This window comes from Sturnira hondurensis, unplaced genomic scaffold, assembly GCF_014824575.4.
Source record: "Sturnira hondurensis isolate 20B ecotype Veracruz unplaced genomic scaffold, ASM1482457v3 Scaffold0010812, whole genome shotgun sequence".
NCBI classification, from domain to species: Eukaryota; Metazoa; Chordata; class Mammalia; order Chiroptera; family Phyllostomidae; genus Sturnira; species Sturnira hondurensis.
Window position 1 is genome coordinate 3,130,099 of NW_028083443.1, and position 17,508 is coordinate 3,147,606.

Below are 17,508 nucleotides of genomic sequence, written 5' to 3' on the forward strand. Positions count from 1 at the left end.
ATTTATTGCCAAAAACTTAAATCAAGTTTAATAATTATAAAGGAAACCACACAAAACTTACTGAGGGCTCGAGAAGAAGGGAAGTTGAAGGGGACCTGGTAGACTGGTAAACCCAGAGCTTCCCAGCGGCTTTCCTTCTGCGCCCTCTGGTCCTGCTAATTAACGTTGGCCATCAGGACCGAAGAAACTACACACTTCCCCTAAACTTGTAAAAAACTCAGTGCAATGATGTCTGCAGTTCTTTTTATTCTCTAAAAGCAGCAAGTGTGCTTCTTTCTCTTACCTGGACCTTCTCTAAGCCCAATCAGCACTTTGGGGGGGGGGGGGGCGGTGGTGAAAATATCTCAGTATTTACAGTAAGTTACATACATTTCTCTGCTACTTACCCTCACCAAAGATTTGACAGAGTACGTGGTCATACTTTTAACCATCATATGGAGCTCATTAATGATTTTAGGGGGCAGGCTTCGGTGACCCAGCACAGTGACAGTATTTTAAGGAAATGCACATAGATTGAAGGGGTGGCTGTGGACCATGAGATCTCCCCATTCAGCGCAACCGGACTCGACTGCGGATACACCGGAAGTCAAGCCAACGGATGGGCCCTTTGGCCAACAAGGCCCCACAGCACCTGATCCTAATCTCTAGGGCGGCCTGCGTGTATCTCATCTCCTCTCTCCACTGGAAAACCCTAGGTCTGGCTTTTTCACCTATGCTTTCTCTACCTTGCTGAACAGGTGGAAGAATAACTTTTAAAAATGAGCCCATTTTGTAAGGCATAATATTCTTTTGCATAAAGTAGTCTAGAGAGCTATAATCAGCTGCCTTAGAATTAGCCATTAAGCCTTTAACTATTTACAATCTGAAATATCAGAGGATGGTAGCACTAGAAAAAATATGGTCCAAGACTTTCATTTTATAGGTAGGGAAATGGCTATGTATTTGTTTTTACGCCTACAGGGCAGTCACTTACATAAGCTTAAAACAAGGTAAGGTAAACCACAAAGGGAAATAGAAACACATCCTTTAAATGCATGTCACTCTCCTACAAGAAGATGCAAACTCATATAGAAGCATTACAGTCTCCAGTTATAGTCACAAATGGAACCACCTGATATTTCTTGGCAGCTAATGACACTTAAGGAGAAAAAGGTTTCCTATTGCTTATCAATGCTCATTCAGGGGTTTCTGTCCTCTCCCCACCAAGCATCTGATGAATGAGTCAAGATACATGCGATTTACACGTTTGAGAGTTCCCAAAATGGTATAGAATTTTAAAACAACTACAATAGAATATTTTAAAACTACATACGATAGAATTTTATTTATTTTTTGTTATATGCAAAAGGTGGTTTTTATTTTTTATGAAAATAAGACACCAATAGAAACATACAAAATGCAGAAAAAAACTACACATACTAGAATTTTAAAAACAATCACAACTTACCTCTTTTAACTTGTCCACATCATCTTTCACTTTTTCATAGATTTCATGAGCTGTTCTGAGTTTTTTCTCCCACTCTCCTATAGTTCCTGGGTCACTTTTACTTGCATTATCTGCAACTGGAATTTTGTCTTCATTTTGGCTGCTCTGCACCAAGGTTAAAGGATCTAGAATAGTCTTGATCTGTGACTCCAGGCTGAGATTTTTACTCTTAAGCTCTTCTACCTCTCGCTGCAGACAATCTATTTCATCCTGAAAAAGGGTTCCAGAGCCATTAGGTAGATAAAACAGCAAGCACATACATATGCTAACCTGAGACCAATGTGTTCTTTAATTTTATACTCAAAATTCTGTAGGTACACAGATTCATTATGTATCAAAAAATAGTTTTGTAGGCAGAGAGTCACAAACAGTTGAAGTTCTCCCAATGTATTTTGATTCATAAAATCCACTATTCCTACTGCTCTCCTTTAAATTCAGTGACAGCCCTGGTTGGGTGGCTCTGCTGTTCGTACACCAGAAGGTTGCAGGTTCAATCCCCGGGCAAGACACACAATGGGAGGAAACTGATAGATGTGTCTTTCTCGCATCAATGTCTGTCTGTCTGTCTGTCTCCACCCCTTCTCTCTCTCTAAAATCAATGAACATATCTTTGGGTGAAAATTAAACAAAAAAATTTCAATGCTAGCTTGTTCTTTAAATAAAAAAAAAAGGTCAAATCTTTGATTCTATTTAAGATATCCAGGAAACAAAAGTTACATGAATTCAACAAGAAAGCTGATTCCTCAGAACAAAATTCTAAGGCATATTTAATTGCTTTCCCTACTAAGGGACGCTTAAAAATACAGTGTTGATGAAGGTAATCTATTATAGTTCTGTCTGGTATTTATATTTTCACTTCCACACTGAAAGTAGGAGTTGAAACCACACACTGTTTCCTTCTACTTTCCATTTCAGAATAACACCTGTAGTTAACCTTCACCTTTCCACATTCTGTCCTTCAGGCAGCCCTGTGACTACTCCCAGTCTGCTTCCCATCCAGAACTGCTTACTATCTTAAATCCAATCATTAAACATTTGGGCTAGAATTCTTTCCTGTGATACCATTTATTCATCTATAACATAGTTCTTTTTAAACTAATACTATAAGAAATTCTGCAATTAGAAAATAATCTCCAAGTACCTCAATGTGCCAGTGTTTTTTTTAAAAAGATTAATCTGATTAGTACTTAGTATGATAAGTATTTATCAGGTTGGCCAGAAATTTGTTTGTTTGTTTTCCACACTATTGCTCTAGGAGTGCTTAGTTGTCTTTAACTTCATTTGAAACAATTTTGTTAAGATTGTATTGTGAGAGCTGTCATATCAGCGTGCATTTAAAATAAAAGTTACCAAAATTGATGAATTTTTGTGCAGCCATTTTAATATTGAAGATGGAAGGAAATATACATTTTCAGCATATTATGCTTTATTATTTTAAGAAGGGTAAAAATGCAACTAAAATGCAAAAAAAGATTTGTGCAGTATATGGAGAAGGTGTTGTAACTGACAGACTGTGTCGAAAGGTTTGCAAAGTTTCTTGGTACTACTGACATACAGAAACAAGTAATTCTGGGCTGTGGGGCAGTCTCATGCATGGGAAGATGTTCAGCAGCTCCCCTGGCCCCTACCCACTAGAAGCCAATATCCGGAGAAAGCTGACCTACTCAAAACATCCAAATCAATAAAGTTATTAGTGAAAATGGAAAATGCATCTTTTATTTTACAAAAAAAAATTAAACGGACTTTTTGGCCAACCCAATATTAAGTATATAAGAATACATTGTAGCCCTGGCTGATGTGGCTCAGTGGACTGAGCGCCAGCCCGCGAACCAAAGGGTCACTGGTTCAATTCCCAATCAGGGCACGTGCCTGGGTTGTGGGCCAGGTCCCCAGTGGGGGGTGTGTGAGTGGCAACCATGCATTGATGTTTCTCTCCCTTTCTCCCTCCCTTCCCTTCTGAAATAAATAAAATCTCAAGAAAAAAAAAAGAACACAATTTAGAATTAACATACATAGTACTACTTACAATTGTAAATTACAATACATTTCAAGTTAAATAGCATTATAAAATGATAAAATCACTGTTTGAGTATATTAATGAATACATAAATATAAGCAGAAAAACACATATCTGAATGAACATTTATTTAGTCATTTCTTTAAGCCCCAATTTATTTCAAAAAATTTTTGAAGCAGCTAAAGTAGTTTTCATGGGGTGTCCAACCTGCACGCAGCCCAGGATGGCTGTGAATGCAGCCCAAAACAAAATCGTAAATTTATTTAAAACATCATGAGATTTTTGTTTGTTTTCATTAAGCGCATATTTAGTGTGCTGCCCAAGACAACTCTTCCTCCAGCATGACCCAGAGACACCAAAAGGTTGGACACCTCTGACTATACATTGAAGATATTTTGTATTAAAAAGAGATAAATAATATCCTCCCTTCAGTCGACATAGAAGAACTGGGCTTAATGTTTACTATTCAAAAGTAGATGTATTTCACAAGCATGAAGCTAATTTGGAAAAATTCTATCACATTAAAGTTTTCTTTCTTCATAGAAAGAAAACTGCTGTATGACCTCACTTATAGGTGGAACGCGGAGAAGTCAAACACACAGAAGCAGAGAGTTAAGCAGTGGTGGGGAGATAAGGGAAACGGGAAGGTCAGAGAAGTGGGGAGACAGGTGAAAGGCACAATGCTGCAATTATGTAGGATAATTAAGTTTAGAGAGCCAATACACAGCATGACGACTATAGTTAGTGATAATGTGTTGTACACTGGGAATCTGCTGAGGAGACGGCGTGTTCATTAGCTTGACTGACATAATGATTTCACTACACATGTGTATCAAAACAGCACACTGTACACCTTAAATACAAATATTTTTTTATTTAAAAAACACTATATACATGCAAAAAATTACGAAATACCATATTTCAGGCCAGAAATCTCTTTGCTGGTAGCTGACACAGGTCCATTTACATTACCAGAACTGCTCAGCTGCACAGTTATCAGCGAATTTACAAGCGGAAACAAAAACAAAACGAGACTGCAGTCACACTTTACCAGAGTACTCACAGCGCCTCCTAGGGGCTGGAAGACTGACTTGCAAAAGAGGGTTTCTGGTATCTCCCAACTTTCTGAGGGTGCAAATAATTACAAAATGATGTGTCTACTGAAGACAGAGTTTAAATTAAAGGAAAGTGAAAAAAGAAAAGGCTTCTGTCTGTTCCTTACCTCTATTTAAAATAGGTTAAAAAATGTATCAAATAAGAGATTTTTAAATTAACATTTAAATACGATTTCACTGAATGTTTAATCTAAGAAGTTCAGACTGAGATAACTCAATTTTACCTTGAATTCAATGTTATCATCACTTTCAATTTTAATTATTATTTACCTCATATTCTTTGTGGAGTAACTCAAGTCTAGTTTTCCGAAGGTGCTTCCGTATGGTATGGCTCAGCATAGGTTCACTTTCACTTGTCCCTCCTACATGGGGGAAAAAAATCTAGCTTTTCATTCTAATTTGGGCAGAATGAAAACGAACCTTTTTCTTGCTGTTTTATACGGTTTCCCAGCTTAATTTCTACTTATATACACACTTAGGGCTGCCATCTAAGCCTTTTCTCTACCTCAACCCTGAGAAAAGACAAATATCAAACAACACCATGACCAATATCTTCGAGTAAAATATCATGTTGAGTTTACTAACCTAAGTAAACCTGTTAAAGGTAAACGCTGTATTTTATTGATTATCACAACTGGACTACTGCAAATTTTGAATACCAGACAATTCTTAAATAATGCTAAAACCAACTATTACATTTATATTTAATCAATATATTATATAAATAATGCATCTACATTTTCATAATTATCAAATATATATTGTCCATATATGATAACATATAATACGTACATATTACGATATACTTTATTACAATCAATTTATTCATTCAAACACAGCTAGTTACTGGTAACACACTGAAAAGATCCAGGTGGCCATCACCGAGTGTAACAACCGAGCCACCACAGACTACGGGTCACAGCATCACTGTGTGCCAGTCACGGATTCTTCCTGAGAGCTCTGCCCTGACGCTCTGGCGGCCTTCTTAGCATCGTGGTAGCACAGGCACTTTACAGATGCTCTGTTCTATCCAAGTGCAAGGAGAGATGAACGATTTTATACCGAAAGAATTTATGGCACATCATTTAGATATGAATGAATGAGTGAGTGAATGAATGAAGGCAGAAGAAGGGATGTGAAAAGAAGATGCCAGAAAAAAATACACTCAAATTCTTTCAGTATTCTAACCCAGCAATTTTCAACCTTTTTCATCTCATGGCACACATAAACTAATTACTAAAATTCTGCAGTATACCAAAAGCAGTATTTTTTGCTGATCTGACAAAAGAAAAAACAGGTATAATTTTGATCCATTCACACTGGACGGCTATTGTTGTGTTGGCTGTTGTCATTTTTTCAACTGGGCGATCTAAGGGGAAAGAGGTCAGTGCCCCTGACTCTTTTCGCATATTTTAGGTATCACATACTTTAAAAATTCTTGTGGCGCACCAGCTGAAAATCGCTGATCTAATCTTTTATTTTGCAAGAGAAGACATTCAGTCCAGGGACAAAACTAGAGGCAGAGGGGCCAGCACTACAGCAAGCAGCACAGCAGAGAAATACTCCCCTACCAGGCACCCAAGGAAGAACCAGGAGCCATCTCTGACTTCTCCTTCACATCTCTTGTTTCCGAAGCCCCACCAGTCCTTTCATCCTAGCATGTATCTTCCTTCCACTGCCAAAGTCTTATTTAAATCCATTTGCACTCATTTGGGACTAACGCAGTAACCTCTTCAGTTTTCTGAAAAGTGTTTCCTATACACAGCTATTGACAGATTCATTTTCAATTTTTCCCAAATCAAAAACAAATAAAGATTATTTTAATTTTTGTGATCTAAGAGAAATGCAGAATAAAAATCCACCATGAAAAAAACTCTTTAAATATTTTATTTTTCAATGATTTTCTAGTTTAAGTTTTATTCCCCCCCTTACCTACATTATCACGGTACTAGATGTTCCTTTTTTACCCTTAATCCACTCTCACATTCTCTCTCACCTGGGCAAGAACCTTCCTATCACATGCTATCTCTCCACTGCAGCCCAACCCCTATATAGGTTCACCCAGCAATGTTCCTCGAGCACGTTTTGGATCATGCAACTTCCTTACTCAAAACCACCATGCCCACCTCATCCTTCTCATCAAAGAGCAAGTCCCAGACCTAATTTGTCACTCAAGATTCTCTGCACTGAAAAATCAACCTACCTTTTCAGTCTTATTTTAGTAGTCATACCCAAACTACCCTAGTGATAATTTCCAAGAACATGCTTTTTGTGTTCCTACCTCTAAACATTAGTTTATGCTACCCCCATTCCCTCTGCCTAAAAAGCCCTCCCTGCTCTCTAGCAGTTGAAATTTCATCCATCCTTAAACCTCCAACTTAAAGTCCACGTGCTTGATGAAACCTTTCTTGATGATGTTGCTGGGTGAACTTTCTTGCCTGAACACTCTGGGCCTTTCCTTTGCCGTTAGCATCTGCTGCTTTAAACCAGTAATATTTTGGTCCACATGCACAACCCCTACCAGAATGTAAGTTCCAGGAAGCGCTAAGACTTCCCATAAGGCCCCGAGTTCCTCAAACGCTCCACTGACAGATTATACAAATGACCAATCCATCCGGTATGATGCTGGTAAAAATAACATCACTGAACACTGTCCATTTCAGTCTTCCTCCAAACATACACTCCTTAGAGATTGTTTCAGATCTATTTCTTTGTGTTTATAAAATAGGCCCTTACCAATAATCTCTTTGCAAGGATTTTCAGGCGTGATGGGGACTCTGCAAGCTGGACACTGGCTGTTGTTCTTCAACCACAAATCGATACAAACTGAACAAAATACATGGTTGTTGATGCATATGACAGGCTGGCGTACCTTTAAAAAAAAACAATACTTTTAATACTAGGCAACGGTCACAGTCAGAATCCCAACAGGTTCCGCACAGACACTAAAAGTGTGGACATGTGGGGTAGGGCGCAGGTAGGTTTACAGTCATTCATACTGAGAATATAATAATATATAACAACACAGGAATAAACTATGCTTCATGTACTCACAACTGTAAACCTACTTTTGCCCCACCCTGCATTATGAAATGGTTTTACTGTTCCTAACCACTTTTATGTTCAAAAAAAAAAAAGACATTTTGTTCCGCTAAAGCTGGGACATATTCAACTCTTCTATTTTAGAATTATGAAGAGAGAAACAGAATGATCTTTAAATATCATTTAATCCAAGCACTCATCTAATATTTGAATCCCTCCCTCAACTGATTCTACCGTATTACAGAGCAGCAGCAACTGACAATTAAGTATTGACATCTTACTAGAAAGTCTCCCAGACCAAACAGGCAGGAAACAACCCTCAAAGCCATGGGTACCACTCTCAGCGGCACATAATCTAAACAGCACACAATGCTGAAATGTATTTCACGCACAAATCTCTGACTCCATTAACACAAGTACAAATAGTAGTAATAATGAACATTTATACAGTCATATATTTTACAAAGGACTTTCACATGCTTTTTCTGTTTCGGTTTGGTTTGTTTTTAAATAACTCTGTGAAGCAAACAGAGCAAATATACTTCACAAACAAGAAAACCCGGGTGTGAGAAACGTAGGTGGCTAGCTCAGGGTTAACTAGGTGTTTTGACTGTGTTTAGCTGTTTAATCAGAGGAACTGAAGAGAGAAGTTGCTTTAGTTTTTACCTGACATTGTACTTTGGTTGTTCACGTATTCATTTTCTCTCTCTCCAGAGGGAAAACAGAAGAGGGGAACTGCTTTGGTTTTCTACCTGGTACAATGTATTCATGCACATACATGTTGTCTGTCTCCCTTATTAGGATGGAGGCTCCATGGACACAAGAGCTTCCCTAGTTTCAGTCATTCCTAAATCCCTGGTGCCCAGAAGACAGCTTAGGACACAGTAGGTACTCAGTGAAAGTTTGGTGAATGAAGTAATTCCTACTAAGACAATATTTAATATTCAATTCAAGTTGGGGAACTTGACAGAGGGAATAATGACTTAATGTTCTTCAAACAGCACACATTTAACAAGAAAAACAAGAAATGCTTAGGCCTTCATTTGATTTACATGGTACTTTTCCTGTGGGACTCAAAACACTTCATAGCCATTTTCAATATCTTTCTGTTTTATCTTTTTTTAAGATTTTATTTATTTATCTTTAGAGGGGAAGGAGAGAGGGAGAGAAACATCAATGTATGGTTGCCTCTCTTGTGTCCCCTGCTGGGAACTGGCCTGCAACCCAGGCAAGTGCCCTGACTGGGAATCAAACTGCGATCCTTGGGTTCGCAGGCCTGTACTCAATCCACTGAGCTACATCAGTCAGGGCTCAATATCTTTCTATTTTAATAGTACCAATACTATTGCAGAGTCCTTCTGCATCTGGGACTGGAAGATCAAGGGGAAGCAGAGGAAGAAAGAAGAGACAGAACCACCACAAACCACTCTCTGCAGAGAAAAAGCTTGTCCACCTCAGTGTGTAAATACTCAGAAGACAAGTGTTCATTTTAAAGGGGTCCCTACCCTCAAAGAAATCACTGAGGTGTGTACAGTGATCCACGCCAGACAAGTGTGAGTTGAAGTCTCACTACCAAGTGCTCACTGGTCTTAGTTTGGCTTCCAAAATGTAGATGTTCCCTTGACCATGAACACTAGCAGAAGAAATCTAAACAGAGAAGGTAATTCAGCATGGATTTAAGTTTCTTCTCGGAGAAACCAATTCCACTTCTGTCAGCTCAACTGATTGATTAGACTAATTAAAATAAATGACCATAAAGTACTCAAACTCTTCTTCCAAAGTCCTCTACCAACAGCAAGGAGTCGCTGCTTACCTGGAAGCATGGTGTTGTGATTTATCAGCTATATATTTTGTCATTGGGATAATCTAAATACATGTTTCAGGCATTTGGTCTTTATCCCTAGTTCCTGGCTCACAGCTCCCAAACCTCAAAGAATTTTCTAAGTGATGAGAGCAATAATGGTGTCTCTTATTATGTTAATGAAGTGACTTTTTTTTTAAATAGAGAGGTGCAGAAGAGACAGAGAGAAACACCAATTTGTTGTTCCACTTATTTATGTATTCATTGGTTGATTCCTGCATATGCCGTGACTGGGGATCAAACCTGCAACCTTGGTGTAGGGATACCGCTCTAACCAACTGAGTGGCCATGGCAACGAGGTGACGTTCTTTTTAACATTATTTTGGTTGATGACACTATTACACCTGTCCCCATTTTTCCCCCTTTGCCCACCTTCACCCAGCCCTCCCTTGCCCCACTTCCCCCCGGCCATCACCACACTGTTGCCTGTGTCTATGGGTTACGCATATACGTTCTCATGCTAATTAATCCCTTCAGCTTCTTCCAACCAGTTTCCCTTTCCCCTGACAGCTGTCAGTCTGTTCCATGTTTCAAGTTGGGGGCTGGCTGCCAGTAGAAGCCAACTTTGAGGTTAGAGGATTGGAACTTTCAGTCTTATCTCCGATTTCCAAAGGGGGGAGAAAGGCTTGAGACTGATCAGTCGACAATGGCCAATGACTTGCTCAGTCATAACTAGTAAAGACACCTCCATAAAAACCCAAAAGGACAGATGGAAGGAGACTTGACTTGGGGTGATGAACACACAGTATGATACACAGATGATGTATAGAACTGTGCACCTGCAACCGACATAACTTTATAATTTTATTAACCAGTATCACCCCAACAAATTAAAATTAAAAACAAAACACAGGACAGCTTGGCAGCCCTTTTTCAGAGCACCAGAGCGCTTCCTCATGACATGATGACGGGCCCCAAGTTCCAACAGGACAGAAATTCCTTTGAGACTTCACCCTATTTATCTCTTCACCTGGCTGTTGACTCATATCCTTTAATACCCCTTGTAATAAACAGATAATCCACTGGGTAAATGGGTTTTCTTGAGTGTTATGAGCTGTTCTAACAAATTAATCAAACCCATGGAGGGGGCTGTTGGAACCTCTGACTTAGGGTCAGCCAGCCAGAAGTACCAGTACCAAACTGCACTTGAGACTAGCTTCTGAAGTGAAGGGCCGTCTTCGTGGACTGAGCCCCTCCTTTACCTGTGGGGGAGGGGTCTGAGCCACACACAGCCAAATCCCAAGAGGTAAAGAGAATGAGATCTAAAGCACAAGGGGGGGGGGGTGGTTCACAAAATCAGGAGCGAGACTGTCTTCCACTGAGGAAGTAACACAAAGGAAGACTGAGGGTCTGAGAACACAAAGGCGGTGGGAGATCTGTTGATAGAAAGATTAGAGACTCATGTTGCAACCGTTCTAATTGCTTATACTTTATCACAAAATATGAGGTGAGGTTACCGGCCGAAAGTGAGAAGCAGAGAAAGAAATCAACTTGAGAAAATGGGAGAAGCAAGCAGCTACCTTAAACAGTGAGAAAGTACACGTCCTAGGGACATGGAGAGGGACTGCCAAGCACTGCTGAGTTCCAATTTGAGGTCTGTGGTTTTGAATGTAAAGACCCATTAACATTAGGTGTGTATTTTTCTTACCAACTTTTAGCCACTCGGGTTCAGACGGAAAGTAAGAGTAGCAGTTTTGCCAAGGAGGAAGAGAGACAAGGAACTGATAATAATAAATGACCATGGCTAATGAGGGAAATGACTACTTGAATAGTAATGCCAGTGAAAGCGTGAGAGAGTCACCGAGTCCACGGACAGGCCTGGGTAGGGCTGGCATATTGCTAGAGAGGAGGTATGATGGGAAGAGGATCACAGACTCAAATGCTTGTAGTCAAAACCCTGAAGGTGGTGCAGCTGCTTTCTCTAATGTGCTGTCTTTGGTCATCTTATCTGACATTGTTCTATTTCTTTCTTAATCTCACACATCATGTGGTGTTAACATATCTTCTATGGCAACAACTTCCAAGAATTCTTTGTAAGTGGACCTCACAAAGTGGCAGAGGGTAAGCATGGAGAAATAAACCTGGGGCCAACTCCAGTCTGCCACTTACTGAGTTGCTGGACCTCAGTTAAGCCCTTTAGTTACAAGGGCCATCAGTTTCTGCCTCTGAAAACTATAGTTTAACCTAGTACACTTTCCATTCAGGTGTTGCTTAAAATCTTTTTTCTATAGGGAGAAGGAAAGGGTAGTAAGGGGTTTGGGAAAAGGTTAATCAGATAAGAGTCCTGTACTGTCTAAATTTTCCTAGTATTTCTGTATCTGCTGATCAACAATTCTTTTTCTGACTCTGAGACTTCCCTCCCTGGAGCACAATGGCTCACAAACCATCTCCATCCCATCTTCATCTCTTGCAGATCTCCTAGAGCACAAAGGTTGAATTGCTTGTTACCTTGAGTCACAGAGGTCATGCATTCCAGTTCCTGGAATAACCGATTCCCACATACATTAATCACTTAAGCCTATCAACTATGACTGAAGGTAAAAACTGTAACTCTGGAGTTGCCCTTCAGTTTTAAGGATAGCATTCAAGAGCAACATAATCTGGTTCTTAAATAACTATTTCCCTTGATCTGCTATTTCAATACTTACCATAACCTGCAATTCAACCACACAGGTCAACCTGATGCTCACCGAAAAGCTTACCAATAGCAGAGGCTCCCTGTTTATCACCATTTAGTCCCCTTCTACACCCCTCCCTCAGCTTACTGTGCTCTCATTTCTCACCTTGCTCTATCCTGCTGGGCTCCAGCTTCCCCAATCAAAATAAAATCCCTTCCACCTTTGAAGATGAAAATGAAATGCTATCTCCTGTGTCAGGCCTTCACTAATCCTTCACAGAAGTGCCGGGTCTCTGTCTGATCCTCATAGGGGTGCTCCTGATGCACTGATTTAATGGGCAGTTCTTCCTGTGCTGTGCTGTACTGAGGACAGTGTTTACACGCAGCCTTCAGGATTAGATTTCAGGATCCTTGGGGGCAGCAACAGTGTCCTGTTTATCTTTGTATTCGTCTACAGCACCTGACACAATGCCTCACACACTCTAAAACAAAAGTCAATTTGGATATATTAAAATGAAAGCCTGAGATAATGCTCCGAAATGCATTTCAAGGAGCAAAAAGTCAATGGCCACTGTGAAACTGAGAAAATGGAAGTTTAATCTTTCCATTTAATCTGTCAAAATGATACACAAGAACAAGCAGGCAGACTACTTGACTCTGTCTACTGAGAGCCACTGGCAATGTCATCTACAGGAGAATCGTTTTCAGTGTTCAATATCTGGTACTGTCCCTGTCACTGTGTTGGGTCTTTGAAACAGGTGACTAATTCATTTCTTTGGATCAAGTACTTATCAGATGATAAATTTGGCTTAGGAGTATAGAAACCTATATAGGAGAAAGAAGTACTAAACCAAATTATAGTACAGATTACTCAGTTGACTGTAACCTACAGGAGCAAAATACAAAGAATCTATTCCCTCTCTCAATGCCTGTCCACTCTTCTTCCTCAATCAGATCCTGCTAAGTACAACACCAAAACACACACATAAAGTTCTTTAATAAGACCTTCCCAGGTTACATAAGGTCATAATTTGCCTGTTATTAGATTCTGTATCTAATTTAATCTCAAATGAGATCTTTGCCAATAAAACAGTACTCTTATGAAATAAAAAATGCAAGATGACAATGGCAAGGGTAAGTGACATGTGCAATTCCAAACTCCTGTGGAGTAAGCATGTGGAAGTGGTGTCTTAGGGTCATGCCCCTGAGGCTAGTGAGGAGGAGAAGAAAACAGAGCAAGATGTGAAAGTGGGCTCTCCCACTGGAGTGGGCTTATGCAGGGGACAGCCCCAGGTGCAGAATGATTAACCCTACAAACCTGTAACTTTTCCTATTTTAATAAAACTGATTGTGGGTCATGTTTAGCTGTCACTCGTGGCAAAACAGAAAGATGGGCAGAAAAGTACTACATGCAACAACAATTTGGTTTCACTGCTTGAATCTTAACTGAAGAGATAAATATTTGGCATTATCTGAGATTAAACTGGTTTACAGCATTCTAGTGGCAGGATCAAAATGTCACCAAACACATATTTTGGGCCAGATGATTTCAGATCATTCCTGAATACAAATGTGTTCATATGTTTTTCTCAACATATGAGAAAAAAATTAAGGAGAAATAGGCAAGAAAAATGTTATACATGAATCATCGCACAGGCTGTGCACTTAACTTCTTCTGGCCACACAGAGCTCTTACTTACAACACTGGCAAGGCTACTAAACATTTGAGGCCCAGAGAATCCACCTTTAAAACTGAGGCAGACGTGCAAGTTGTCTAAACTTTCCTATATTTGAATACTACATTTGCATTCAAAAGACAAAGTATTAACCATCTGCATACTTAGACTATCCCTACTACCTTCCTCCCATTCTTCCCTACCCCCTCACCCCAATCAGCATCTATATTATTTCTTCACATTTAAGGTCTACCACACCCCCATCTCCTTTAAAGCACTATGTACCTTTCCCCCCACAGTGACACTCCAGAAATAATGGCCCCTTCATTCTGTGGAACAAAAGAGAAGATTGCTGATGCTGAGATTTTGGGACAGATGATAAGGGCAGCACCAGAATGATGACCTGGAAGAGGCACGTGAAGGCAGATCTCAGAGGCAGCGGACATGCTGTGTCGGGGAAGGTGAAGTGGCACTGGGAACCTGGTGCTACTGCAGGCATGTCATCTCCCGAACCCCATAAATGGAGGTGTCTGTGGGGCGGAGAGGAGCAAAAGCAGATGAGACATGTTTCAGCTCTGCAAAAGGCAAAAGTCATACGGACCCAGTTAAAACCCCCTGAAAACCCCTGGGAACTGTGGCCATTTCCAGGACAATCAGGTCCCACTCTGCTGGGAATGCAAAACTTTATCTAGTGAGTGCACTGGCCTCACAAAGCACCTGGGAAGAACAGTTGCTAGAAAAGGCTGGTTTCCTCAGTCTGATGGCCTGCCTCCACGCCCACAGTGGAATACTATTCATTTGTTGAATAGTATTATGTGCCAGATTTTATGCTAAACACGGCACACGGATTGCTGTATCTATGTGGTTATCACCCATCCTGATAACCACAAGGATGGGTGTTGATACTATTATCATTCCCCTTTTATAGGTAACTGCTCTGAAAAAGATTAAGCAACTTGTTCTATATAAGGTCATATAACTAGTAAGTAGAAGGGCCTAGATTGGAACTCATGCAGTCTGAACATAGAACTCAGGCCTAAAATTACCACACTTTTCTGCTTCCATAAGACAGGAGAAAAATGCCTATTTACAAATCGTCAATCTTTTATTATCAGATTTAATTTTAGAATAAAGCTTAACTAATACAGGGAAATAAGAGATACCAAAAGTGTCTGCCATCCTGGTTGAGCTAAAGTGAGTTTTTAAGAAGGTACTGAAGATAAGCATCAGCAATAGAGGTTCAGAGACTCTAAGCCTTAGTTTTCTTCTTTCAAAAATGGGGAAACCTGCCCACTCCCTGTCACAGCCCTGGTGAGATGTGTAAATGAAGTAATTAAACACATACAAAAGCATCCTGTAATCTTCAAGTCACTATATTCCATTAAGCCTAAGTTTTGTTAAACACACAAAATACATAGGTATGGGAAAATCAACCAGACAGAACACATTTTCAATACAATAGCAAAAGACAACCGATTAACTAATGGAAAGTAGATACAACTATACAGTTAAGGCCAGTTAAAAAGTATTTCCCAAGGATCCTTTTTATCAGCCTTTAAGGCTACTGTTGGAGGAAATTCACTCAGAATTTAACACATCTTTGTGGGGATTTCACGTTAAGGGCCAAATGTAGACTCAAACAAAACATCCCCTCCTCCTCCTCCTCCTCCTCCTCCCAGCCACATACTAGACAGTGGTAGCAACCGCCAGTTCAAGTACCACCCTCCAAGACAGCATCCTTCATCTCTCCAGTCAGAAGTGATCAAGCTACCCCCCACCTGTATGTTCTCACATCACATTTGCTACTTTGTTGGCATCTCACCGATTGGCATCAAGAGTTATTAACTTCTCCCAAGTCTGACTTCCTACTATTTCCTGAATTTAGTAAATTCACACAGAACTCCAAACACCTAACGCAGTCGATCATATTGGCCCGCACACAAATACTTGCTCTATGAAGTTTATATTCCTTTTTTTATTTATTTATCTTTGGAGAGGAAGGGAAGGAGAGAAGGAGAGAGATATCAATGTATGGTTGCTTCTCGTGAGTCCCTTGCTGGGAACTGGCCTGCAACCCAGGCATGTGCCCTGACTGGGAATCGAACCGCGATCGTGTGGATCGCAGGCTCGAGCTCAATCCACTGAGCCACACCAGCCAGGGCTGAAGTTTGTATTTCTTAAATCTAAACCTGTGGCTGTAGAAGCAGCCTAAATCTGGGGTGAACACACCCCACACAGGTGACAACAGTTCAGAGTGGGGGGAAAAATTAATTGTTCACAGAATCTTCTCTCTTCTGGATCTAGACGGAGAAGAAATGCTATTGTAAAAAACGAATGAGAGACACAAACGGAAAAGAAAGTGGAGACAAATGCATCAGAATATTTAAAACTCCAGATCGAATTCAGAGCTGCTTTTTCTATTGCTTCTCGGCCTTTTGGCCAAGGTCGAAGGCAGAACTACTTTCTCCACCTCATTTCAAGCTTTAGGCTTCACCTCTTGCATCACAAAGAGAGGGGATTCTGTCTCGAGACAGATCTGTTCTTGGAATTAAAGGCCATATCTCTCATTCTAAACACCATTCAGCGGCACGTGCTTTTCGCTTTTCTAATGCTGAACCTAGAGCAAAAGGAACTCAAGGCAAAGGAGAATGATTTTGGAAATGGAAAAGCACTGCAGGGCCGCGAACGCGAACACGAACACTCTAGCTGTGCAGGGGACGAAGAAATCTCAAGCGGGGTCTCCAGGAAATGTGCTTTCATTGACTTCACCACGCGCGATACGGGGCTTTCACGGGGGGCGGACAACGTTGCTGCGATCCTTTAATGACCAAGCCCCCGTCCACGCCGGCCTCGGCCGGGTGAGGCCGCCGGAGTGGCAGGGCCGCCTCGCCGCCCTTCTTTCAGACCCCAGGCCGCCGTCACCCCCTCCGAAAGGTGCACGGATGAACCCATCAATCATCGTGCGCTCCCTCGGTCCCCCAGGACGCAGCCTCCCAACGCCGGAGAACCGGGTGGGCGTCTTCACCCGTCTCGCCGCTACACGCGGAGACCGCCCTGGACTCCAGCGGGCGACTTCACACCCGACCCCGTTCAGCAGCTGTGCCCGGAATCACCCATTACCTTCCCCAAGCAAATGTGGCACGTGATGGGCAGAGTGAGCGACAATGTAACGTTCTGCACGGTGTGAGCCATGGCAGCGTTCAGAATCCCGCCAACACGGAAGTCCCGCCGCCCGCGGAGCCTCGCAGCGACTGGGGCGGTACGAGGCCGGCTACGGCGGCCCGGCAGGGCCACGGCCCGCCGGGACGGGAAACGAAAACGCGCTCGGGAGGCGTGCGCGCGCCCAGGCTTTTCTCTTCCTTCCTTCATCCCTTTCACTTAAAACAAAACAAAACAAAACAAAACAAAACAAAACAAAACAAAACAAAACAACTCCCCCCCCCCGTTCGGAAGCTTGAAGCTTCAATATTTGTGAGAATGGAGGGGAAGGCAGTTTACTACCCCCTCGATCCCTGGGGGATCGAGGATCTTGAAAGTTTAGATGGAAAAGTCATAGTGGGGAGAGGAGAAGAAATAAGTAAAGGCAATTTTAAATCTCCCCATCTTTCCCGAATGGTGGGGTGGGGGAGAGTTTTCTGTTTAAAGATAAAACCCTACTCAAGTCAGCAAGCAGTCAGTGCAGACAAAACGAGAA

At 41.2% G+C, this 17,508-nt stretch overlaps 1 protein-coding gene across 1 annotated transcript in view; it reads right to left on the bottom strand.

The window, feature by feature from the left end:
• OBI1 (ORC ubiquitin ligase 1) overlaps positions 1–17,095 on the bottom strand; it is a 34,028-nt gene extending 16,933 nt beyond the window's left edge. Inside the window, exons 1-4 of the mRNA XM_037059383.1 lie at positions 16,935–17,095; positions 7,355–7,490; positions 4,889–4,980; positions 1,448–1,696 (exon numbers count right to left, since the gene is read on the bottom strand). Of these exons, the coding sequence (XP_036915278.1) occupies positions 1,448–1,696; positions 4,889–4,980; positions 7,355–7,490; positions 16,935–17,006 (549 nt within the window). The 5' untranslated portion in view covers positions 17,007–17,095. The remainder of the gene's footprint in view (positions 1–1,447; positions 1,697–4,888; positions 4,981–7,354; positions 7,491–16,934) is intronic.
• Between the last annotated feature and the right edge of the window lie 413 nt (positions 17,096–17,508).